We start from the raw sequence: 27,270 nt of genomic DNA, 5'->3' as shown, positions 1-27,270 counted from the left end.
AGACTGGGGTGCCAGTCTTCAAGCAGTGGCCAGTCAGCTCTTACAATCTTCAAAAAATACAATAAAGGCCAGCCCAAGGCACTGTGCTGCCTGAGGTGAAGGACAAGATGGTGCTCCCTCTCCCCATTCCACACACAGAAGCCAGATGGATTGGAAGAAGGCTCTTCCTTACTTACTTCAACAATGATGATGGGATAATAGTCCTCCACTATGCGTGAGGCTGGAGACTAGTTTAGAGGGCCCAGGATAAGTTGTGTGGCATGCACAGCTCTGTCTTCCAACAGAGAGGAATAGCTGGGAAGTTCAGGAGGAACAGCCAAGAGGCTGCCATCTGCTGCCTAAGATGATTGCCTCACTCTGCCTAATGGTAGGGCTGGCCCTGTGATGCCTTCATCTTATTGGTTCACAAGCACATTTTAAAAAACCTTTTAAAGGTGCTCTGGTAGGATATGGTCAGGCCATGGTCTGTAAATATTCCTCAGACCTCATCTTCTCACTTGCTCACCTTTGGGGTGGTGTGGGGAGTAGGACTGGGCCCAATGAGTCTGTGTAAGGTAAGACATATAAAAGTTCATTTTCTGTTGTATAGTTTATGGCTTGGGGGCTGTCATGACAGGCACCTGCACTTCTAAATTTGCCTCTACACCACCACTGAATAAGACCCAGAATGTAATGGAAATGAAGACCTTAGTCCTACTCCAGTGGTACAGACTACCTCCTCTCTGTAAATAAAGAGAGAAGAACAAGAAGCTACCTTATATCAGGCCAGAGTATTTGTCCATCTGACGCTACTGTGTTATCTGCTCAGATAGGCAGCAGCAGACCAGGGTGTGAGGCAAAACTCCCTGGAAAAGACCCTGATGCTGGGAAAGACTGAAGGCAAAAGGAGAAGGGGACGGCAGAGGATGAGATGGCTAGATGGCATCACGGATGCAATGAATATGAACTTGAGCACGCTCCGGGAGAGAGCGCAGGACAGGAAGGCCTGGCGTGCTATGGTCCATGGGGTCACGAAGAGTCGGACACGACTGAACGACTGAACAACAACAACAACAACAACAATCACCTCTTACCTGATGCAAGGGGTTTAATCTGGTATCTTCTGCATGCAAAATATGTGCTCTACCGCTACGTTATGGCCCTTCCCAAAGCTAAGATCAACTTGATTAATAAATAATTTCCCCCTGAAGAAAAGCAACCAGGGCCCCTCCAAAGAATCTGCGGACTCACCTAAAGGGTGTGCCACCGATATCCGTGAAGAAATAGTCATTAGTGAGGAACAGACTGCGTTTCTGGAGGGTGGGGGAAGAAACAAATGAATAAAAATCCACAAGGTACTTCCTGAAAGGAACACTATATTGCAAATGCAGGGAAAGGCTACACTCTCTTACAGATATATAGAGAGAGCTATATATAATACAAGTAAAAGTGTGGTTCGTCTCTTAAATGGTGGCTGCATTTCTAAAGGGGCAGCTGGCATCCCTCCAAATGGCCTCCTTACACATCTAAAGAGTACCTTCATTTTATCTTAAGAACTTGCATGCAAAAAAACTATCTCTTCTTCTGTATGCCAGATGGGAGTTGAAACCGGGTCATGGTCTATGCATTAAGAAATCTCATAACTAGCACAGTCATGTGATTAATAAACCTTACAGTGCAACCCTATACATATCTATTCAGAAATCAGGTCCATTGAGTTCAACATGACTTACTCCCAGCCAGCTAAGTGTGTATACAACTGCAGCGTCAATTAATTGCATAAACGTCAAGTAATTACTTTGCTTACAATCCTATATACCCACTTACCTGAGAATAAGCCCTATGGAACTCAATGTGACTTAGTTCTGAATCGACATGTAAAGACGTACGCTGTTAACTGACTAAACCTGAATTCGAATAGCACAACTGAATGCTACTGAAGGAGGAGGAAAGCATCTTTCCTTGTTTTTAGGTGATGCATAAACATATCAAGCAGACAGCGTCTAAGAAGAGGCATTCTTGTGTGGGGACATGTGTGTGTGCGCGTGCGTGCGTGCGTGCGTGTGTGTGAGAGAGAGAGAGACAGACAGACAGACAGACAGACAGACAGACACAGACAGAGGGGGGTGGGGAGAAAGCATCTTCTAGGTTGGTGCCTGCTATTCACAATTTGTAAGTTTTTGCATTACAATTTACTTTTGAAAACCTGCTATCCAATTAATTGGGATGCCTTTTTAATCAAACAAGAAGTTTGTTTTTTTTTAATATTCAAGGTGCTTGTATTTTGTGATGTATGAAAGATGTAACATGCCTGCTTAACTGCCTGGTACATTGTTTCATCATCATATATCATATTCAGCCAGTGTCATCTCTGCTTGTCATTTACACAGATAGACTCTGAGATCTGCACTAATCAAATGGTGCGGAGAACCAGCAATAAAACTGTGCACAGAGAATCAGCAATATTTATGTGGTGTAGTTTAAAAATGTTGCTCATGTGTCTTAGAATTTGAACTTTACAGTCTACTTTAACACTCAGATGCATTGTCCACAGTCTTCAAAGTAGCTGATGTCACAGATGGGCTGGTCTACTACCCAGGACCACTGTGACATCACAGCAGATAAGCCAATGGCACCAGGAGAAGCAGGCAGGAAGAAAGATCAGAGGATCAAGAGGATATTGTGAGAAAGAGAAGCTGAGGAGAAAAGTGTGAGACTATCAGAAGGAAGGGTTGATAATATTCACCGTTGAGAACTCCTTGATCGGTGAAGTCAATCACTCTAAAACCTTTGAGGGAGTCCTCCAAATGTTTGACTTTGGTGCTTAAGGGCCACAATGCCAGCCTTCCTCTGCCTGATAACAACAGGAGATGCCTTGGGTCTCTTTTATGTAGTTTTATATTTTATGTAGTTTTACAGAGGAGATGGACTTCTCCTCTGGCTGGAAGTTTCACTGTCAGTCCCTGCCAGGAATGATGGGGCTTGTAATATAGCCCATCAATCACTACAGGAAAAAATATCTCTTGCCCATGTTGGCCTCTCCCATTGCTGGAGGAGCCCTCTGCTGCTTGCTACTCCACCCTCCTCTTCCAAGGTGAGTTTCTTTTGTCCTTGGGGGAAGGGTAGCAGGAAGCAGCAGCAGGTAAAATACAAGCAGAATTGAGGTGGGGGCTGCAATTCTGCTCACAACAATTTGATCAGGGGCGCTTGCATAGTTGAGCATGCCTTGGGGAATGCTTGACCCATTGCTGACTTGCAGCTTGTGCTAAGGGGCCCGTTTCAAGCAGGATTATGTAGCCAGGCCTCAAAACTGTCTGTAGTTAAGTTCAAACGCCTCTCTTGTAGAGCCTAGGGTGGCCACTTACGAATCACCCAAAAGGAGGAAATGCATAACCAGGAAAGAGGATGCTGATTTGCATAAAATGTGCACATGCTAATATATATGTATAGACGCAAACTTAGAAATAATTGCTATAATTTCACTAGAAATACAGTACATCTCACCATAGTGCAGAAGACTCTGACCAGGTGACCTGTGTGCCTGCCTGTTCAGTCTGCTGCCCAGGTGCTAACTGCTGATGGGCAACAGTTCTTATAGTTCATTACTTTTAAACTGGAATTGGACCAGGCAGACCTTCAAATACAAGACCCCTTCAAATAGAGGAAGGTGCTCTGGCAGCCCTTTAAACAGAAGACTGCCCCTGTAAAAGAGGACACATGGCCGCCCTATGGAGTGCTCTCCTTGTTGGAGAAGCAGAGAATGAGAAAGGAAAGACCACTGGCAACAACGTTAGTGGGCAGAATGATCTGGCCCTGCTTTAATACACCCAAATGTTGCAAAACACTCCCAAAAAACCTGGCTGTAGCAGATCTGCCCACTCAGCAGATAGGCTAAATAGAGCTACAGATGGGGTTAGGGTGGAGACACATGAGAGAGAGAGAGAGAGAGAGAGAGAGAGAGAGAGAGAGAAGGTGGCAGATGGAAGCACCAGACAGGCCGCTTAACAAGATCAGCCTCGGATGGCCTTCTCTCTGTCCCATCAGCCAGGACAGCTAGACTGGTGGGGACGAGGGAGAGGGCCTTTTCTGTGGTGGCCCCCACTCTGTGGAACTCCCTCCCTAGGGAACTCCGTCATGCCCCCTCTTTAATGAGCTTCCGTCATGCATTAAAAACGTGGCTGTTCAGGCAGGCATTTGGGGTGGGTTAGGGTATTTTAGAAAATGTTTTTATTGTAGAATTTTATTGTTTTAAACTGTTTTTATTGTATGTTGTACATCGCCCAGAGTGGCTGGGTGACCAGCCAGATGGGCGATTAATAAATTTAATAATAAATAAAATAAATAAATAACATCTCTGTCCTAGTGGCTCATTCCCATTCCCACTGCAGTCACATGAGAATCTCTCACTGCCCCTCCTCCTGCCTGTTAAGCACTAATCCTCAGTGTACTGAAAATCCATCTGGCACAGTGACAGCAGGCATCAAGGGGACTTGAGGCAAAAGTGTCCATGCTTCACAAAGACAGCTTTGGTGCTGTAGGGGGGATTTGTAACCTGGCTGCCGGCTGAGCATTTCAAAACTATTTCAGATAGCTTCGTTAACTGGCCAAGCATGGCGAGCCCAATTGCCCCAAAGGGAGAACTCTGCATGCTGCCACTCAGATTGGGTGGCTTCTCTGTTTTCATTCTCCTGGATAGGAGAAGGAAAAGGCCGGGACTCAACCAACAGCCACAGTGGATTCAAGCCCCCCACCCCGCTAGTGGTTATGATTCCACCTGTTTCACCTTGATCACTGTTAATATTTTATTTCTTTGGGGATATCTACCCTGCTGTATGGCATACTGAATCACACAAACAGCAATAAAATCACAATAGGAAAAGATACTGACATCCCACTCTAAAACTACATAAAAGAGACCTAAGAGCAGTAACAGCAGACAATATTGAATCACCATCACTGTAATGCAATCAAATGCCCCTATATGCTTGCTGGAATAAAACAGTCTTTGCAAGTTCCCTAAAAATAAAAACAGGTCTTTTCCACCTCCTTCCCACAACCCCTTGTGCTCTCTGAAAAACCAGTTAATGGCTCTTCTGGAATGGTGTGGGATGTGGGGCGGGAGGGGGTATGTGAATCAGCAGAAAATCCCCCTCCACACAGACACACAATATGCTAATAAAGCAGAATATAACAGGCAGGGGTGGGGGGAGAGAAAAGGGTTGGAAGTGTTTTAGACTGCTGCTTTGGTTCTGTAATCTTAAATGAATTGGATTTTTTCCATTTTATGTTTTCATTCTACACGTGAACCACTTTGGGAAGGCTTTTTGCCCTGAAAGGCGGCATATAAATCCTAGTAATAATTACAGCAATGATTTTAAAAGGAAAAATGTCACTAGAAGAAATGGGACCCCAAAATGCTAAATCGCACACAACTGGAACACAGGAGTGTAAATTATATATTATTATAATATAAGGGGACAAAAACAGCATGCATATAAAAAGGACCACAAGAGTAACAGCACAATACAAGGAACAGAATTATAAAAAATGTAAATAAAACTGTCTAAATGCTACAAGAACAAGTAGTAATTAATTGCAGCTGAAAAAAATGTACTGTGGAGTTCTGGCCTTCTGTTTTGTTTTTACAGGAATCAGGGTGTACTCCTGTTTTGCAGCAGGCTTCCTCAGAAGTAAAAATCACTTAAGCTGAAACTGAAGACATCACATATTCATATCAGTACCATGTGCACTGTAAATAATATAATTATCCCCATTTGAGGGTGCACATCAATACATAACAGTGTTGCAATCTGGATGGACCTAATAGTCGTAATAAACTTACCGCCATGGCCGAGTATTGTGCTGTTACTCTTGTGGTCCTTTTTGTATGCACGCTGTTTTTGTATGCATGCTGTCGCCTTATATTATAATATTATATAATTTACACTCATGTGTTCCAGTTGTATGTTGTTTAGCATTTTGGGGTCATTGTTGTTACAACTGGCGCCCTTTGTACTAGTCTTTAGAAGAAACGGATCATGAACTCTCTTTTTCTAACAGTTTTCAATTAAGGAAGATTGCTTAGAATTGCTCAGAGAACATTATACTGGAAAAAGTAATTCTTATTCTATTTTTATATTAAACATTTCTGATTAACCTTTCTGCCAGTCACTAAAACTGATAAGACATATAAGCAAAATATAATATATAATACATATTATCTTCTCTCAATATATATAAATGGAAGTGTTTGTTTGTATGTCCTCAATCAACTCAAAATCGTACATCTGATTGTTATGAAACTTCTAGGATTTGTTCTACCTCTATCTGGGATAGTTTTAGGCATAGTGAAAATTTCATCTGCCATCTTGAAACAAAGTGGTGGCCAATCAAAATTTTTACAGATTTACTACTTCAATACCTTTTGATCAATTTCAGCCAAACTTTGCATCATGATTCAGCACTGCAGCAAGCAGATTTTAACCATACAAAATTGTGTCTGCCATCTTGAAACAAAATGGTGGCCAATCAAAATTTTTAGATATTTACAGCTTCAATACCATTCAATTCAAGTTTGATCGACCACACTTGGCATGATGATTCATCTCTGGAGCAAGCAAATTTTAACCATACAAAAAACACTATAAAATTAATATCAATTAGTAAACAAAAACTGAAATTGGATGAGAAGTAATATAAATACAGTACACAGGTAACTTTCTCCACTTCAAGTTATAATCCTTTTTTATGTTGTACACCCATCTCCACCAAAACCAAATTCACCATTTAGTGCCCAAATCCATGAAGGAAGGGAGCATTTGAATCACCTGCTCCCCACCCCTCGCCATGTGGATGCTTGAGTTGCATCCACTGTAATTTGGATATTCTAATTCATTTAAATATCTCCACATGATTGAAGCCTGCAGTAACATTTTCAGCTTTGCAGACAGTCCACACAGTTTGATGTCTGGGGAGATTAGTAGGCTGAGGAACAGAATTATAGGCCTGCTCCTTTCCCCTGCTATGGGGAAGCCCCCCCCCCCGGAATGGAAGGCACAGACACTTCCCTCGGGGGGCTACTGAGGTACACAAGGACACAGGCCATGTCTAGGGGTGCCAGTGGCTTCACTCAGAGGGGGCAGGCACAATGTCTCCAACTCTGACAGATACATAAGGCTTTGTTGCATCAAACTAAGGGCTCTTCCCAACTCCTGCAAAGTCAGGTCCGTTTGTTAAATTATATATATAAAAAGAACTCTTGGTATGAGATACAACAGCCTTCCCTAATCTAACAGTCCAAGACATCAGGTGGGCACCAGGTTAGAATTACTTTTCCCTACTCTGTCCTTTTCTTTTCTCTCTGTTGATTTTGTCTGAGTACTGATCTTAACTGTTGAAGCAATACAGTCTATATAATCTAGATGGATTTACACAGAGGATTTGATCCCTCTTCTGAAAACCTCAGCCCCAATATTTAATTAATACAGGCTAAAAGTTAAGTTAGCTTTTGTGTAACTTAAAAGTTGACTGAGGGTCTGCATGCACAAAGTAAGAGCAAACAAAGTCTGAAGTGTGTGTGTGTGTGTGTGTGTGTGTGAGTTGAGGGGAGAGGGAGTACAAGTAGGGCATTATAAGGATCTCCCATGGGACCCTCCTTTGCTAACATTTAAAATAGTTTTCAGTGTGATCTGAGAGAGAAAAAATATATATAGTTAGCTAATTAAATCCATGGCGGATCCAGAATTGGAAAGAACTGCATATGTTACTCAGGAGAAGGACAATGCATAGAGGCTAAGAAAGGCTGGTAAGGCTGAAGACAGACAATTGTTCTTTCAAAAGAGTTGAGGGCACATTAGAAGAGGGTTGCTGTATGCAGTAGATACACTTATCCAATCTTCACTTCTGATTAAACAGGTTTTGCAGGTTTCTATATTGTTTCAAAAACCTGCAAAATCTCTTTAACCAGAGGGGGCAGTGGGACACACACACAAAAAGCACACAGAGGTTTGTGTGTGTACACGCCATGAGAAGCAGTTTCTCTCATCAAACTGTTAAACCTTCTTAAAAAACTGTCTCCAGCTAAGATGGTCAGAAAAGAAGAAACAAGTTTGCCCTTGGAAAACATGCAAGCTGGTGAAAAATCATCCCCAACACAGTTCATAATGAGACAGAAAACCCCAAGGAGCAATAATGGGAGAAAGAGACGTAAACATGATGATAGGTGCAGGAGAGCTAATTAGGTACCTACAAATGTCATATGGCAATTAGAAATGAAACACTGTATTGTGCTTGGGGAGTCTCATGACAAATAACTCTAAACTACTGCAGTACAAATGTATAAGAAATGTTTCAATTTTACAGGAAAATGGGTGGTAGCATCGTCTGAAGAATCCCAAATATTTTTTTAAAAGAGACTCTCTAAAGCACAAAGCAAGCTTTCTAGTAAAAAATACTGTAAAGCTGGAAGTACCCTTAAAGGTCATCTAGTTCGACCCATACAATGGGGCAAGATTCACCTATCCTATTCTACCCTGAGGTCCAGGAATACAAACCCAAAGACCTGCCACAGCCTGCAAAACTTTAGAAGAGATTTTCATGTTTACATTACATGCCATCGAACCACTAGATAATACTACCTATGTTTTTCTTTACTTCTGTTCTCTGCCTCCTAAGGGACCTGGAGTCATGAACCAGGTAACCACTAGATTTTATATTTTCAAATATAAAAATAACCACTAGATTTTATATTTTCAAAAATGGGGGAACAGCCATTATTGCTTCTTTCTCCCAGTAGCCCAGTTACTGCAACCTGTTTTGCACCTAGTGGGGCTAATCCAATTATGTCTGCATAATTCTGGACGTTCAGAGAGCTCAAAATCTAGCTCACAACTCTGCAAAATTTTGGTTGATAAAAAAAATTACCATACTGCGGCTTTTAGATTCATTTTCGGTAGGCGTTTAGGGATTTTTTAAATAGTTTAAACATGTGGGTTTTTTAAATATTTACTTGTTCTGAATTGGTATCATTTATTGCTATTTTTTCTTATTGTATATGAATATGCTTTTATTTTGTACAAACTGACTTGATGCAAAGGCAGGGTATAAAAACAAGCAAACATATAAATACTCACCCCTTTATCCACAGGCACCTTCACATCCATTGAGAGGTAACCTGTTTCTCCATTGATCATTGCTGTTCGCAGCTGCAGAAGAGAACAGGTTTGCATTAGTGTCTCTAGCTAGGATCATGGCCACCTGCTGTGCCTGTGAGGTAGCCTGCAACTGATAGCAGACTATGACATAGGTATTGCTGGCGCATTTTTCCTCCCCATTCCATAGGTACCTCTTCAGCTAAACATAATGTACAGTGGGCTGGGCAGAGAGAATTTAATTGATTTCATTCATCCAGGGAGGCCATTTTCACATTAAAATATCCAATTATTTAGATCAAGCATAGGATCTGTATCCATCAGGGCTGATTCATATTTTAAACAGCAGGTGTGTTTGCCAAGTCTGCATCCATGTTTGCTGCGCTGAACATGTAAGGCAGGGGTGGGCAAATGTTTTGCCTCGAGGGCCACATGCTGCTGGCTGTGGCCAGAGCTGTGGTGTGTGGGGTCTGGGATGAGGAGCCAGGGCCAGTATTCCCCCATTCTCTCTCTCTCTCTCTCTCTCTCTCTCACACACACACACACACACACACACGAGGTTAACCCTCAATGCGCACTGCCCTCCCGCTGTAAATCACACTCCCCCAGCCGACTGAACAGCTGTTCGGTGGACTGGGAAAGCACAATTTCAATGGGGAGTGCAGTGTGCAGGGATGACTCTCCATGTGCACAATCCTCCTATCACAATCACACCAAGGGAAGTACAATTTACATGGCGAGGGCAGCATGCAGGATGGTTCATTCTTACATACTGTCCTTCCCCAGAGAATTGCACTCCCCCCAGCTTACCAAACAACTCAACGACAGGCTTGGTGGAGCACAATTTGCAGGAGAATTTGGCAGAGGTAAAATTTGGTGGAAGGGGGAGATTCAGCAGCAGCAGCTTGGCCACCTGCATGGGCCAAATTGAAGCTCTGAGGACTGCATGTGGCCCATGGGCTGCAGTTTGCCCAACTATGATGTCATCATCATCATCACCATCATCATCTAATTTATATGCCGCTTTTCCACAAAAAGTGCCCAAAGCGGCTAACAAAACAGCAATACAACAACAAAAAAGCATGCCAATACATCATTATAATAGGACCTCATTACAATCATGAACAACTCATTGATTTAAAATGTGGAAAGGAGACACAGACTTTGGAGAGATGGGCTACATTTTTTTAAAGACCATCTTTGTTAAGACATGAAGTTGCCATATACCCCAAGACCATTGGTCTATGTAGCCCAGGACTTTCAATTCTGAATGGCAGTGGCACTCCAAGGTCATGGATATATCTCCCACCCCCACCCACCCTGTTACCTGAAGTTTTTGTTGTGGAGGTGCCAGGGATTGAACCTATAATATTTTGCATGAAAATGAACTATATCTCCTTATCATAGTATGCTTCTTGGCTCAATTCAAAGTAGTAATTAAAATAAATAATTCGAGGCCTTCTTATTCACAGCAGCATGTACACCAAAATGTACCATGTCATAATTTCAGGTCTAAGGATGTCCTGCTCTGTATGGCACCACCTTCAGAGGTTAGCCTGGTGGTCAGAAGAAGAAGCAGGGCCTTTTCTGTTGTGTTACCACAGTGGCAGCCCACTTGGGCTTGGGCCAGCCTTTGGTTTTCTTCTGACAGAATCTCCTCTTTCAGTAGGCATTGGGTAGTATTCCTGTGACCTATTACGAACTTTGACCTGGGGGGGGGATGTGCTCTGATATCCCAGTTTAGGCACTTACAGTTTCATCCGTGTCTTCCCATTCCACCTCAGAAAGGTCAACACTGTTATAGTTCGGTTTGGGCTTCAGCTTCTTCCCTTCTTTATACTGGAGTTTAGAAGAGGAACAGAAACATACCTGCCTTTGCTGCTTAACAAGCCAGAAAGGTACATTCTCTCTCTAAAATATGAGTGTTATTCATTTCTACTAGCTGGCTAGACAATATTTGGGCACAAAGTTTCGAGTCTCAAGACTTTCCAAGCATGATTATTTTGCACAAGGAATGTGCAGTCATCACTCATGTGGTATGAAGGATCCAGACAGGGTTCTCCCATCTAGCTCATTCCTTGTGGAGCAAATCATCACGACACACTCAACCACACAACTCAGAGCCGCAGTTTGCCTCCAAGTTATCAGAGCCACTGTAATTATGAATGCAGTGTGGGATGGGGCTGTGTGTCATAGGTATCCAAGAGCTAGTGTCCATGACATTAAGACTTTCTCCCCAACCCATGTATGTGTTGTTGTGCAGCTGTTTTTATTTGAATGGAGGCAGTAGGCAGTGATAGTTGTGGCACAGAGATCCCAAAATCAGGGATGGTGTATTTAGGATCACCTACAGATTTTAGCACTGCAATCACACCAGTATTTCTACCAGTCTGGCATTTACTTATCATTTCTATTTGGACATTATATCCTGCCTTTCTGTGATAAAATCAAACTTAACACAGGAATATAAAACCACAAGAAAATTAAAAACAAACATATCAATAAAAAAACCAGTCATGGATCTTTAGATTTTGTCTCTTGGTTGTGTATTTCTGCAGGAATAGTACACAAATATGACAGAAGCTAGCCTGGCACCTATGTTGCACTCTTTTTGGCATCAAGTGAAGACCTTATTTTCCAGGCATTTTAGTCTTTCAGTTTCTGTTTTAAATCTGTTACTGCATTTTAAATCTTTGTATTGCTGCTAGGTTTTATTTTGGATTTTACTTCTATTTTATACTGTGGTTTTAAACTTTTTTAGAGCTTATCAATGATATCTTCTCAAACTGGGGAGAGGTGACAAGTAGGGTACCGCAGGGCTCAGTCCTGGGCCCAGCGCTCATCAACATTTGTATTAATGATCTGGAGGAGGAGGTGGTGCAGGGAATGCTGATCAAATTTGCAGATGACACAAAATTGGGCGGGATAGCTAATACCCTAGAAGAGAGAAACAAAATTCAAAGTGATCTTGATAGGCTGAAGCACTGGGCTGAAAACAACAGAATGAAATTTAATAGGGATAAATGCCAAGTTCTGCATCTAGGAAAAAGAAACCAAATGCACAGTTACAAGATGGGGGATACTTGGCTCAACAATACTACAAGAGAGAAGGATCTTGGAATTGTGGTAGATCACAAGCTGAATATGAGCCAACAAAGAGATGTGGGTGCAAAAAAGGCCAATGCTATTTTGGGCTGCATTAATAGAAGTATAGCTTCTATATCCCATGAAGTACTAGTTCCCTTCTACTCAGCACTGGTTAGACCTCATCTGGAGTACTGCGTCCAGTTCTGGGCACCACACTTTAAGAAGGATGCAGACAAACTGGAGAGGGTTCAGAGGAGGGCAACGAAGATGATCAGGGGACTGGAAACAAAGCTCTATGAGGAGAGACTGAAAGAACTGGGCATGTTTAGCCTTGAGAAGAGAAGACTCAGGGGAGATATGATAGCTCTCTCCAAGTACTTGAAAGGCTGTCACAGAGAGGAAGGCCAGGCTCTCTTCTCGATCATCCCAGAGTGCAGGATATGGAATCATGGGCTCAAGTTACAGGAAGCCAGATTCCAGCTGAACATCAAGAAAAACTTCTTGACTGTTAGAACAATATGACAAGTGAACCAATTACCTAGGGAGGTGGTGGGCTCTCCCACATTGGAGGCATTCAAGATGAAGCTGGACAGCCATCTGTCAGGGATGCTTTGACTTGGATTCCTGCATTAAGCAGGGGGTTGGATTCTATGATCTTATAGGCCCCTTCCTATCCTACTATTCTATGATTCCATGATTCTATGAACTTATGTTGTATTTTATGGTTTTAATTGTAAACCACCCAGACAGCTTCAGCTATAGGGTGGTATAGAAATGTAATAAATAAATATAGCAAGACAATTGGACAAAATCACCCAGCTCTGCATTGGAGGAAATGCAATATTCAACCAACTAACAGATTTATGTGGGTACACGGACAACATTACACTTGTATAGTTCCCTTGAAGACAACTTGATGGGCAGAGCAAGCCTAACCCCCTCAGCTAGGCAGCTAAGAGGAGTTATGAAGGGCAGAAGTGCTTTCCGCTGGCAGGGAGGGGCTCCATCAGCAGGGCAGCATATCTGCCCCAGAGGCCCCTGGCTGGTACACCTGTGGAAAGCTCAGTGGGCATAGGAGTATCACCAGCAGTGATTCCATGAGCAATACATCCTGAAACAGGGTGTTCTTGAGGTGGCCTTGGGACTACTGAATCCAAAGCCCTCTCGCTCCCCTGACAGGCCCCTAGATTGGGGCCCTTGCCTATGCCAGCCTAGATTTGGCTTAGTTATTTTCACTCCCATTAGATTAAATGGGAGGGAAATTTTAAAACAAGAACTGTTGGGAGGAAAATGGGAGGAACTCACCCCCACCTCCCATTCTGGCTATGGTGGGCCAACAGGGCTCTGCATGCAGCATTGGCTCCCTTGAAGATTCCTGCCCCCAGAACATATGATTGCTCTGTAGATGTTTGAGTTGTTGGCTTTATAAGGGCACACAATGCACAAGGATGCCAGAGAATCTGGTGAAAGAACAAGGACACTCAATGTCTCTGGGTCACTTACCAATGGCCGGAGGTCCGGGTGAGATAGAATGTAGCCGTTGTTAGTGTTTAGAAAGGCATATCCATGGACACCCAGCTTTAAATACAAGGTATTAGAATAATTAGGTTTATTTCCCTTACATAAGTCTCTGTACAAAAGGAAAGATGACAGAATCCATTCCACAAAACTATACACCTATTGGCTAGCACCTGTGTCACCATTGCTATTTACAGAATTCAGATACCAGCGCTAGGCTTCAGTTAGAGTTGCTGCCAATATTTTTTTCAATACATGGAATTTGAGTACAATATTGTAGTCCCATCACTTCTGAATCCTGGTGCAGACTTTTTTTATGGCTATTCCAGAATCTGGAATGCTTTCAACTAATCTGTGTATGTGACCAGACTTTACGATTTCTCACAACATTTAAACTCTTTGGATAAAAACACCCATATATTTGCAATGTTTTAAACTGTTTGTATCAAACCTTCTGTATCTTTGTGATATATTATTCCTTTCTTGTCAAAGAACATATTCTATTTATTATCTTGCTCCTCCTTTGGGAAACTCACAACAGCTTATATGGGGCTCTCAGGCGCGCTCTCATCCAAACATTGAGCAGTCTAAGGCATGCTTAGCTTTAACAATGTCTCAGCAACATGTCCCCCAAACTCTTCATGCTTGCATGCAAAACACACATGAGAAAAGCCAAGCCATCCATGCTGTTGCGATATTTTAAAACTATTGCATCAAACCATCCTTGCAGGTGAAACAGACAGGTGTGACAAATAGCTAGCTATTTATACAGCCTTAAAAACTTCTTAACTAACATTTGTACAGCGCTTTCAAGTATTCAAAGAACTCCACATGAATCCTTACAATAATTATGTAAAGTAAGTATTATTAACCTTCATATTGCAGATGGTGAACAGAAGCTGAAAGAGAATGGTTTGCCTAAGGACATGAATTTATTTATTTAGAATATTTATATCCTTCTTTATTGTTCCAAGGGGGGCTCTCAAGTGGATTACAAAAGTTTCCCAAAATAAAAACCATGCTCAGATCTAGTACAGGTACAATGCACGGTTGTCCATATGGAACCGGTATTATTCAAGGCAACATTTTCTGCCTTTATTCTTGTTCTTCCCAGTTCATGGCTGAGGTGAGATCTGAACTAGGGACTTCCTGATTTGTAGCTCTGTCTCTTAGCCACTAGACTACATCAGCTCTGTAAAACCACGAAGTCCATCACGCAGCATGGTCACAAGTGAAATAGTCATGCATAACAACATCCAAGGACTTTTAACTGAAACGTTCTGTGGAAGGAATACCACTACAACGGAACCAATCAACATTTGAACAGGCAAACAGACTTTAGGACATAGGAACCTGCCTATAAATATGATTATTTGTTAATCTAGCCCACTGTTGTCTAGTCTGACTGGCATTGGCACTCTACAGTCTAAGGTAGATGTCTTTCCCATCATCTGCTACATGATTCTCCCCCTGCTTTTTTTTTTTTTTTAAATCAGAGGTGCCAGGGATTGAATCTGGGTGCTTCTGTATGCAAAGCATGTCCTGAACTATGGTCTGCCTCAGGGAACCATAAATGGAATTGAAAGCACAAAACTCCACCTAACAAGTACAATCATTTCTTGTTTCAGTCACCAAATACCTTAATGTTCTTGTTGTCCATAGGAAAAATAAGGTGAAGTATCAAGTAACAGGTACACACTCACATGCTCATGATGAATGAATTTCTGGGGATGCAATGTATTTTCTACTTGACTTGCACAGGAATTTGTGTGTACTCAGACTGAGCCTAACAAAACACCCCTCATTGAGAGGCAGAACTGATTTTCCTCTGATGTTTGTGGGCTTTCTATATGATGAAGGGGGGGGGAGGAAGATCATTACTTTGATCTTCATTGTAATTAAAAGGACTTAACCTGGTAAGTGCCTGTATTTCCTATAGCATCACCTCAGCCATTGAGTGGCTCCTTCTCCTCAATTTGTTTTCAGGAAGCTTAACAGAAGAATGTAAGAACTGCCTTGTTATGTCAGATGAAGGCCCATCAGGTTTCCAACAAAGGTCAGTTGGCCTGACACCTCTGGGAAACTCAAACATGGCATGGAGGGGATGCCCAACTCTGGTTGTTTGTCCTTGTGTTCAGAGTTATATTGTGGTGGTACAGAGAGTTTCCGCTTAGCTCTAATAGCCAATAATTGTTGATAGAGCTCACTCCCATAACTTTGCCTAATCCAGGGATCCCCCAACATTTTGGGGCCTGTGGGCACATTTCAAATTTTGAGAAAGGGTATTGTCATGAGTAGCAACATGAAATGGCTGCCACGTCAGCTGTGGATCATCATAAAATAGTTGCTGGGGGGTGCACGGCCACTCACAAAATACAATACATCTCACCATAGTGTGGGATGCTGTTATCTTCATGCCCTCCGGCTTTTAACCTTCCCAAAGGAAATTGGCTGGGCACTGCTACAGACAAAATGCTGGACTAGATGGAAACAAGTGAGTTGCCTAACACCACAAACCAAGTACAAGGCAGAGGTTGGAGCTGAGCCCCAAACACCAACCACATATTTGGCTCCACGTATGCAGGCAGCCCAATGGTCATGGGAACGGAGGAGCAAAGAGCCTCAGAAGAACCATGGCATATCTCCGCAGGTGCCTCAGTTGGTGAATGCTGGCCTAATCTTTCTAAATTCTGCCTTGAGTGCTATTTTTCTTGATAGAGAGGTAGGGTACAACGCAAACAAATTCATTGACATCTCCACATCGTGCAGCAGTGCACTGTACAAACAGAGGCAGCACTCTGTAGGGTGGTTTTGTCATTATAATGGAGCTTTCCTTTGAGACTGCCAAAATTCTTAACAGTTGGATTGCATAATCTTGATTCTTAGGCTACCTTTACATTAAAGAAAAAATCCGCAGTCCTACCATTGTGGAGCCTTTCCACATTTACATCAGGCTCCCAGATGGTGACCATGTTATTGCTGAGAGGGGAAGTTTTTAATTTTCCACAGAACTCAATGAAACAGCGCCATCTAGTAGCTGTTTTAATAGCACAAAAATCTAACGTATTTTAATACTTCATTATTTCCGGATCGATTTAACAGGGAATAACCAGGAAATACCTCTGGATGTGCCTTGGAGGTAGATGACGTCATGAAAAGGACCTGCAAATTTCCATGAGTAAGCAATCTCAACAGCAAGATAAAACCTTCATGTGACGGTGTTCTTACCTTGTATCGTGGAGCCAATTTAAGGAGTTCTCTCAGAGGAACATCTGAGCCTACCACACCCAGGAGAATACCATGAGATCTCTGCAAAATAATAGAGAGAAGTGAAAAATGGCAACATACTATCCCATGCTCTGTGGATTAAAGCAAAGGTGTTTAACCTCTTTCAGCCTGAGGGCTGAACTCAGTTTCAGAGAAACTCTTGGGAGCTGCATTCCTGGGGTGGGCAAGGGTGAAGGCAAAAGAGGGTAGAGCCAAAAGCAAAAAGTGTGTGGCCAAAGTACAAAGAAATGCCAGCATATTGTAGCTTAAAGCTCTTACTGCCAGCAACTAAGCCTTAGGAGAGGGAGTTCAACCTTCTGGAATGGGGAAAAACCCATAACATTAGGCCAAAGGACATGTGAAATTAGGCTGAGGGATAGAGGTTGCCCTTCCCTGCCTTATATGTTAGATCAAGGGGCAAACGTTGGCCAGTCAGATATCCCAGGAAAATTCATGAAAAGGGCAACAACCATTCCGTGGTTTATCCTCCGTAATCAGAGGAATACTGCCTCTGAACATGGTGCTTTCACTTTTAGCTGTGAGGGCCAATAGCCTCTGACAGATCTGTCCTTTATGAATCCCCTTTTTAAAGCCTTGGTAGCAACCACCACATGGCACGTATCTTCTGGTAACTATATTAGAGCTTCCAAGGAGACACACATTTAGCTTACTGACAGCACAATTCCTATGCTTCTTTCTCAGAATCAAGCCTCATTACGTGCAGTGGGTCTTATTCCCAGGTAAGTGTGCATTAGATTGCAGTCTAATGAAGTCTTCTTCTGTAAGGGTGAGGAAAAGGTCATCACTTTGAATATAGTACCACCCACCCTGACTAGCAGGAGTCCCCTAGGGTATCAGTCAGAGATTTGCTAGATCTCTGGGGAAATTCTCACTTTCTATTCTCTACTAAGGTTCCTCACTTTAAGTGTGCAGGGCACATGTACATGTAAAATTTAGTCTGTGCCCCCTTAAATATCCAGAAGTGGTAGCCTGGAAAGCATTTTGAGTAAGCATCTAAATGGGACATATGCCAAATTTCAGGAAGGTGCATACTTACACTTCCTGAGCAACTTGTGCTTTATACTTGGATATTCACCTGCGTGTATAAAATGTCAGTGAGAATCAACCCCTGGGAAACTAGAAATGGAACTTAATAATTCAAGGTATGTGCCATGCCACTGAGTTATGGTACATCACCAGTGTTCCTGGAGAGGAATACAGGACATCCCAAAGGACAGCTTAGCATAAAGCCTCCAAAACTTTTAAAATGCTGTCAAGGATGGGCTTCTTAAATCAGCAGCACAGAGAAGTAGCAGCAGAACATGCAGAGACAGAACATCCATTTAAGAAATGCAGTAATGCCTAAGAGAGCCATTAAAGATTACCTAGCCTTTCCATCCCCTTCATGGATCACTGCCTTGTTGTGGCGAAGGGGCTTGCGTAACTCAGTGAAGCCATAAGCTATGCCGTGCAGGGCCACCCAAGACGGACAGGTCATGGCGGAGAGTTCTGACAAAATGTGGTCCACTGGAGAAGGAAATGGCAACCCACTCCAGTATTCTTGCCAAGAAAACCCCATGGAACGTATCACAAGGCTAAAAGATATGACGCCGGAAGATGAGCCCCTCAGGTCAGAAGGTGTCCAATATGCTACTGGGGAAGAGCAGAGGGTATTTCCAAGTAGCGCCAGAAAGAGTGAAGCGGCTGGGCCAAACCCGAAAGGACACTCAGCTGTGGATGTGTCTGGTGGTGAAAAGAAAATCCGATGCTGTAAAGAACAATATTGTTTAAGAACCTGGAATGTCAGATCAATGAATCAAGGTAAGCTGGAGGTGGTCAAACATGAGATGGCAAGATTGAACATCGACATCTTGGGAATCAGCGAACTAAAATGGACAGGCATGGGCGAATTTAATTCAGGTGACCATCATATCTACTATTGTGGGCAAGAATCCCTTAGAAGAAATGGAGTAGCACTCATAGTCAACAAAAGGGTGGGAAAAGCCGTACTGGGGTACAATCTTAAAAATGATAGAATGATCTCAGTACGAATCCAAGGCAAACCATTCAACATCACAGTAATTCAAGTCTATGCCCCAACCACTGAGGCCGAAGAAGCTGAGGTTGATCGGTTCTATGAAGACCTACAACACTTTCTAGAACTAACACCAAAAAAAGATGTCCTCTTCATCATAGGGGATTGGAATGCTAAAGTAGGAAGTCAAGAAATCACCGGGATAACAGGCAGGCATGGCCTTGGTGTACAAAATGAAGCAGGACAAAAGCTAATAGAGTTTTGCCAAGAGAACACGCTGATCATAGCAAACACTCTTTTCCAACAGCACAAGAGGCGACTCTACACATGGACGTCACCAGATGGTCAATATCGAAATCAGATTGATTATGTCCTTTGCAGCCAAAGATGGAGAAGCTCCATACAGTCAGTAAAAACAAGACCTGGAGCTGACTGTGGCTCAGATCATGAGCTGCTTCTTGCAAAATTTCGGCTGAAATTGAAGAACGTCGGGAAAACCACTAAACCGTTCAGGTATGACCTAAATCATATCCCTGATGAATATACAGTGGAGGTGAGGAATAGATTTCAGGGATTAGACCTGATAGACAGAGTGCCTGAGGAACTATGGACGGAGGTCTGTAACATTGTTCAGGAGGCAGCAACGAAATCCATCCCAAAGAAAAAGAAATGCAAGAAAGCCAAGTGGCTGTCTGAGGAGGCTTTACAAGTAGCTCACGAAAGAAGGGAAGCGAAAAGCAAGGGAGAAAGGGGAAGATATACCCAACTGAATGCAGAGTTCCAGAGAATAGCAAGGAGAGACAAGAAGGCCTTCTTAAATGAACAATGCAAAGAAATCGAGGAAAACAACAGAATGGGAAAGACTAGAGATTTCTTCAAGAAAATTGGAGATCTCAAGGGAACGTTTTGTGCAAAGACGGGCATGATAAAGGACAAAGAAGGCAGGGACCTAACAGAAGCAGATGAGATTAAGAAGAGGTGGCAAGAATACACAGAAGAACTATACAGGAAAGATCTTAATGTCCCTGATAGCCATGATAGTGCGGTCACTGAACTTGAGCCGGACATCCTAGAGAGTGAAGTCAAGTGGGCCTTAGGAAGCATTAGTAACAACAAAGCTAGCGGAGATGACAGTATTCCAGCCGAGCTATTTAAAATCCTAAAAGATGATGCTGTTAAAGTGCTGCATTCAATATGCCAACAAATCTGGAACACTCAACACTGGCCACAAGACTGGAAAAGGTCAGTTTACATTCCAATTCCAAAGAAGGGCAACGCCAAAGAGTGTTCAAACTACCGCACAATTGCGCTCAGTTCACATGCCAGCAAGGTGATGCTCAAAATCCTACAAGCTAGGCTTCAGCAGTATGCGAACCGAGAACTACCGGAAGTACAAGCGGGGTTTCGAAGAGGCAGAGGAACTAGAGATCAAATCGCCAACATTCGCTGCATCATTGAGAAAGCAAGAGAATTCCAGAAAAACGTCTATTTCTGCTTCATTGACTACGCTAAAGCCTTTGATTGTGTGGATCACAACAAACTGTGGCAAATTCTTAAAGTGATGGGAGTACCAGACCACCTTACCTGTCTCCTGAGAAACCTGTACGAGGGTCAAGAAGCAACAGTAAGAACCAGACATGGAACAACCGATTGGTTCAAAATTGGGAAAGGAGTACGACAAGGCTGCATATTGTCACCCTGCTTATTTAACTTATATGCAGAGTACATCATGAGAAATGCCGGGTCGGATGAATCAGAGGTCGGAATTAAGATTGCTGGGAGAATTATCAACAACCTCCGATATGCAGACGATACCACCCTAATGGCAGAAAGCAAAGAGGATCTAAAGAGCCTCTTGTTGAGGGTGAAAGAGGAGAGTTTAAAAGCTGGTTTGAAACTCAACATTAAAAAAACTAAGATCATGGCATCTGGCCCCATCACTTCCTGGCATATAGAAGGGGAAGAAATGGAAGCAGTGACAGATTTTACTTTCTTGGGCTCCAAGATCACCGCAGACGGTGACTGTAGCCATGAAATTAAAAGACGCTTGCTCCTTGGGAGGAAAGCTATGGCCAACCTAGACAGCATAGTAAGAAACAGAGACATCACCTTACTGACAAAGGTCCGTCTAATCAAAGCTATGGTTTTCCCAGTAGTAATGTATGGCTGTGAGAGCTGGACTATAAGGAAGGCTGAGCGCCGAAGAATTGATGCTTTCGAACTGTGGTGCTGGAGAAGACTCTTACGAGTCCCCTGGACTGCAAGGAGGTCAAATCAGTCCATCCTAAAAGAAATCAACCCTGAGTGCTCATTGGAAGGACAGATAATGAAGCTGAAGCTCCAATATTTTGGCCACCTAATGCGAAGAGAAAACTCCCTGGAAAAGACCCTGATGCTGGGAAAGACTGAAGGCAAAAGGAGAAGGGGACGGCAGAGGATGAGATGGCTAGATAGCATCACGGATGCAATGAATATGAACTTGAGCACGGTCCGGGAGAGAGCGCAGGACAGGAAGGCCTGGCGTGCTATGGTCCATGGGGTCACGAAGAGTCGGACACGACTGAACGACTGAACAACAACAACAACAACAAGCCTTTATATGCCTCCCATTTTGCAAACCATAATATTATCCTTTTATCTGCTCTTGCTCTAAGTGGAGAGCCAGTGTAGTGTAGTGGTGAGAGTGACGGACTGGGAGCCGGGAGATCCGGGTTCTAGTCCCCACTTGGCCATGGAAGCTCACTTTCAGTGACTGAAAGTCACCGGTCTGTGACTTTGGGCCAGTCACAGACTCTCAGCCCAACCTACCTCACAGGGTTGTTGTTGTGAGGATACAACGGTGAGGAGGAGGAGAATGTAAGCCGCCTTGAGTTCCTTGCGAGAGGGAGAAAGGCGGGGTATAAATGCAATAAATAAATAAATAAATAAGTGAAGTCTAGAAGCTGCTTGAAAACATCATCCTCACCGTTTCGTTCTTCTTGCTGAAGACTGGCATAGCCACCGTCGTCATGAGCAAGAGGCTTTGAGCTTGAGAGGCAAAGAGCTATCAGGTAGAAAAAGAACAGTGCATTAGCAAGTAGAACAGCAGCAATAGCACAAGTGGCACCAACCACTGAAAGTAAATAGCAGGAAATCATATCAAAAAGCACACTTCAAAAAAAATCTAGTCAAGAGGACACTAGAAAGATGGCTCATTTGGGTGAAGGTGATGAAGCTGAGAAGTGCTTCGTCAAAGATGGCATGAAGAATTCAAGACAGAGGAATTTAAAGAGAAAGGAAGCTTTACAAGTGCCACATCTATGCATGTTCAAGTTAACATGGCATAGCCAGATGCACAGACATAGCCAAAGCATGGGACATGCGTAATATATACCAAACGTACATAAACGTATACAAGTAACGCCATGGGGATACATAGAAAATGTAGAACATAAAGGGCAAATTCAAGCCATGTTTTGCCTCATTTACATGAACATGGGAAATCTACAATATTAGAATACCAGAAATTCACATAAACAGACATCATGATCGCACAAGAAAAAAACTGACTACATAGGAGAGTGTATCTGGATAATCAGAACGTTGGAACAGGTGATGAGAGGTTGCATGAAATGAACACAGGCATCACAAATTACAGACAGACAGCACTATCTGTAATATATCTACGTACGTGTGTGTGTGTGTGTGTGTGTGTGTGACAGAGAGAGAGAGAGAGAGAGAGAGGTATCCATATATTCTGAGAGAAGAAGCAACCCCTTTGGCCAGGTAAATGAGCTCTTCTTTGGCAAAGTCAAGAAGGGTCATCACCTATTCTTAGGGATCCTGGAAGCCAGTCATTCTGAACAGCAACCTGATAAACCGGTGCTGGAAATTTGTATCAGATAGCTAAGTACATATAGTTAATATGATGCATCAGGAATAAGCATAGCATAAAAATGCATGATTATCGTGATGCAATGCATGGTGCACATTCTTACATGGTACACATAGCACTAGGAATGGGGGGGGAGAAATTCATTCAGTCTGCATTTTTATGCGAATTTACCAAAATCACAAAACCAAAGCCATGCATGAACAAGAAAGTAGATAAATGTTGATATCTGTACTTTTCCTAAGTTCGTGCTCAAAGTTCACATATATACACACAAAAGGAGCAAACATGTTACAGAGAATTGAATGCATGAATGCTTTATCTTAGGGGAAATCACCTGCAAAAATGCATACATCTTGAGAAATGCACATGGAAATACGTATGCATTTTCATGTGGATTTTTTTCTTTTAAAAAAATTGCCAAGTGATGCAGAAATGGGACAAAACTAACTTCACTTTGGGAAAATGAGTGAAATCAAACTTGACAGATTCACACATCCCAACATGGTACGCATCTTATTGATTAAGTTGCGGTATAGCTAAGCGACTTCCTGTACATTCTCTCAAACAATTAATACTACTACTACTACCACTTGAGAACCTGAGCCTTTTCTAAGTGCTCATAGCACATTACATACATGATTTCTGTAATCCTTACAATTACTTTAAGGTGAATCAGTATCCGTATAGATAGGAGAGCTGAGAGACAGTGGCTTAAACAACAGCACAATCCTATACATATGTATTCAGGAGAAAGCTCCATTGATTTCAGTGGGACTTGCTTACATGTAAGTGGGCTTAAGACTGCAGCCTAAGGCCATCCAATAAGTCCATAACTGAGCAGAGACATGGAACCAGGGACTTCCAGCTCAGGGGCCATGCTTTTTACTACCACGCCACGATACAGTGGTACAGCACAACTTCTCAAATACATCCAGAGGTATATATTTCCTTCCCATGCACTGTTCTTCCAGATCCTTCCCACCCTGGATGTATGATTTAGCTATATCTAGGTAAACTAGTACAGAACATACAGACTGACACAAGAGAAATAGTTTGTCGTCACACAACACAGGGCAGGTTGTTACCTCCTCAGATTGTGGCAGCTAGTGAGAGACGTGGATGACAAATGAATGTACACATTAATGAACAGACGGATGGATGGATGGATGAATGAATGAATACACACACACTAATGAAACATGTAGCAACAAACAAAGACAAATGCAAGCAAGACATGTAGTAGGAACAAGCTGATCACCAGTGAGCAAAACCATTGCATAGTTGCTTTTAAGATCTCAAAAAGTACAGAGCCAAGACTGATAAAACAAACAGCAAGTTGCACAGTTCATAACTTCCAGTACACAGCAAGTTTAGCAAAAAAAGACATCTACTAGAACTTAAAGCCCTGAAAATCTTAAGTCTACTCTCTAGATTAGGAAATGGATGCACACTTTTGCAGGGCCAACTCCAGGTCTGAGGGAGCCCTGGGCAAAATGCCCTCTGGTAGGCCCTCTCCTCCACTGGTGGGCTTACCTGGCAATTGTGGGCAATGGCAGCAGCATTCAAAGCAGAATCACTCAAAGCTCCAACCAGGGCCAGGCAGCTGGATCTAGGTGCCATTTCAGGGCCAAGCTACATGTGATGTTAAAGGTGTATTTGCATTTAGCATGCATTTTTTTAAAAATGAAAATAGCTGCTGCAGGGGTAGAAGGGGTGACATTTATTGGGATCGTAGCAGGAGGGAAGTGGAAATCTAACCCTTTGATTTCCTCAACTCTGCTGCAGTCTTGACAAAAATGCTTGTTTGAAGCTACCCTTTGCATTGGAAGCCCTCCACTGGCTTCAGAGGAATGGTTTTGGTCATGACCACAGGAGGGGAGGAAACCCCTCCTGTGGTCCCCCCTTCCCACCTGCTCTAATCCTGGTAATTATCCCCACCCCACTCCACCCCCAGCAGCTGCTATTTGCATTTTTAAAAAAACATGCACATTAACTGCAAGGACACATTTGATGTCACCTCTAGTTTGGTTCTTAATCTCCAACAATGTAGCACTGCTGCAGTAACACTGGCCCCTGTAACTTTGTTGGGGAAAGAGGCAGTATCAAGCACTAACTGGCTTAACAACAACCACACTGTTTTGTGTAGTGCCGGCCACCAAGGAGGGGGCTGGCACTGGTGGATGAGTTAGTTTCACATTAAAGTGATATAACACACTCTTTGGATTAGTAGAGACATACTTATGACGAAGGTACCGATCACTTCATCTACAGTGGGCTCTTAGAAGATCTGGCTTCACCACACAGCGACTGTGATAAAAATGCCTTAACCATGTTGACATTCATATGCTTCAGCCAGTTGATCCTCTGGCTTGCCATCTAAATAATGCCATGGTATAAAGAAGGGATATGCATGTGCAGGAACTGCCATGCAAGAGGAGCTTTGCTTTTTTCTAGAGATGAATAAATTTATCTAGTTCTATAAAAAATACTTTCGGCTTCACTCAAAATTCCTCTGATGTTTAGCCTGAGGAGAAAGCTCTAAATTCACACTGAATTTCACTTTAGGCTAAATTTCAGTGGCAACACTACCTTTTGTCACAGGTGTCCCACTGGCAAAGAGACAAATCACTGTTCAATTTTGAAAGCAGCTTGTCTTTTCAGTAGCAGAAACTGCTACAGTGAAACAAAAAGCAACTCTCTGGCTATATGGGTGTATACTTTCCTTGGATCCTGGCCTAGGTAATTAAGGACACTACTTGACACCTTAATGTATGCCAGTTCTCCCCGAGTAACAGATAACGGACTGCACTGCTGTAGCCCCCCCAGGCTGGATGCTCAGTGACCCATTTCCTGGGCTAAAGCTAATCTCTTGTCCTGTGGGTAATCCTTTATAAAGTGTCTCTGCAAAGTTAACAGAAGACAGATATACTACTTAAGTCATGCTATGCGATTTGCTCTAAGTCCCTGGATCATGGTGGAACCTCAAGAATGTCACAAAAAACCAAGTGTGATAAATCTGTAGATACTGTTTTAGAAGGCAACGTCAGCACTAACCAGCTGCTGCTGTTACCCACTTCCATACTATATGCATATTTCAGAAAACACCCCTCACCCACCTTAAAGTTTGCCTGCTGGAAGCTTATCTCACAATCCTTACCGCACTGTCCATGTAGGCTTCAGTCCATATGATGTCATGATCATGGCTAATAACCATTGGTCGACTGAGTACATGCAAGTATTCCATTACATTCTCCTGGACGTCAGCCAAAGTGGATATCTGTGTATAGTAGCCTTAAAGAAATAGCACCACCACCCCACCAAAAAAAACAAAGAGGGAGTTAACACTGTTGAATTAGCTTTCTGGCTCTGATGCATTCCAAAGTGCACTGGATTCTGGAATGGTTGTTCAAGGCTCAAAAGCAGGCTTCATTTAATATAAACATGGCAAAATCCTCTGTGAATGTGCTGAGGCCTAGCATAGCCTTGGGGTACATTCCAGAAAACTTTGAATAGATTCTGATAAGCCCAGGTTTCAATTTCCTTGGGAATCCATCAGGGTGGAATCCCGAAGTCACAGCCAGGTTTTAGTGGCATTCCTACCTTTTACCCAATTTCATGAGATAGAATGAATGTATTCCCATGTGGTGACAACTGGTATCTACCACATTAATGAAAGACTTGAGAACTAACAGACACCCAGACATTGTGCATATCAGCAGAAGCAAATTCATAAGAAATATTTTCTATGCAAAATTGGCTAGATAAAATAAGGCTGCAATGTTTTTTACTATACCAAAAGGGAGCGTGTGAAAGGGATGCAAAACAGAGAAAGTTAGCAATGCTTGATTGAAATCAATGGGACTTAAGAATGTAATCGCAAACTTAAGTCTCGTTTCCAGTGGGACTGGGGCACAACTACCTTTCGCTAGTTCACACGAGGGAAAGTGCTAGGGTATGTTAGGCATACCTCGGCTCCACAGTAATCAATGGTATTGATTGGAATCGTATCATTTTATTTTTTCTGTGATACCAGTATTTTTATCCTTTTGTAAGCCACCCTGGGAATGCCAATTGGCATTGAAAGGGGAGATAAAGTTTAAGAATACATTGGTCGAGTGCATCCACCCCTCATTTAATTGTACGAGAAGCTGCAGATCTGGACACATTCCTAAATTATTTCCTTTTCGTGTATTTACTTCCACCATCCTTTACCCCATGCTTCACAGTGTTTCTCAAATACGAAACGTTTGAAAACGGACTTAAGGAAAAACAAATCCCAGTCAAAACTCTTTCCTCCAGCTCTTGCTTCTTTTGCTCCCTCAAGACACAAAACTCTGCTAATTCACTCCCACAGTTGTATT

The 27,270-nt window shown here is 42.7% G+C and overlaps 1 protein-coding gene across 1 annotated transcript in view; it reads right to left on the bottom strand.

Moving 5' to 3' along the window:
• Window positions 1-27,270, bottom strand: part of CACNA2D4 (calcium voltage-gated channel auxiliary subunit alpha2delta 4) — a 204,852-nt gene that overhangs the window by 135,090 nt on the left and 42,492 nt on the right. The window contains exons 13-20 of the mRNA XM_084809309.1: window positions 26,067-26,200; window positions 23,995-24,012; window positions 22,001-22,078; window positions 16,962-17,042; window positions 13,719-13,793; window positions 10,881-10,967; window positions 9,111-9,182; window positions 1,231-1,292 (exon numbers count right to left, since the gene is read on the bottom strand). Of these exons, the coding sequence (XP_084665435.1) occupies window positions 1,231-1,292; window positions 9,111-9,182; window positions 10,881-10,967; window positions 13,719-13,793; window positions 16,962-17,042; window positions 22,001-22,078; window positions 23,995-24,012; window positions 26,067-26,200 (607 nt within the window). The remainder of the gene's footprint in view (window positions 1-1,230; window positions 1,293-9,110; window positions 9,183-10,880; window positions 10,968-13,718; window positions 13,794-16,961; window positions 17,043-22,000; window positions 22,079-23,994; window positions 24,013-26,066; window positions 26,201-27,270) is intronic.

The sequence above is a fragment of the Heloderma suspectum genome, chromosome 7, assembly GCF_057233095.1.
Source record: "Heloderma suspectum isolate Gila_16-S chromosome 7, 16-S_ref, whole genome shotgun sequence".
Taxonomy (NCBI): Eukaryota; Metazoa; Chordata; class Lepidosauria; order Squamata; family Helodermatidae; genus Heloderma; species Heloderma suspectum.
The sequence above is the reverse complement of the archived record's forward strand: the minus strand, read 5'-3'. Positions and strand labels throughout refer to the sequence as shown.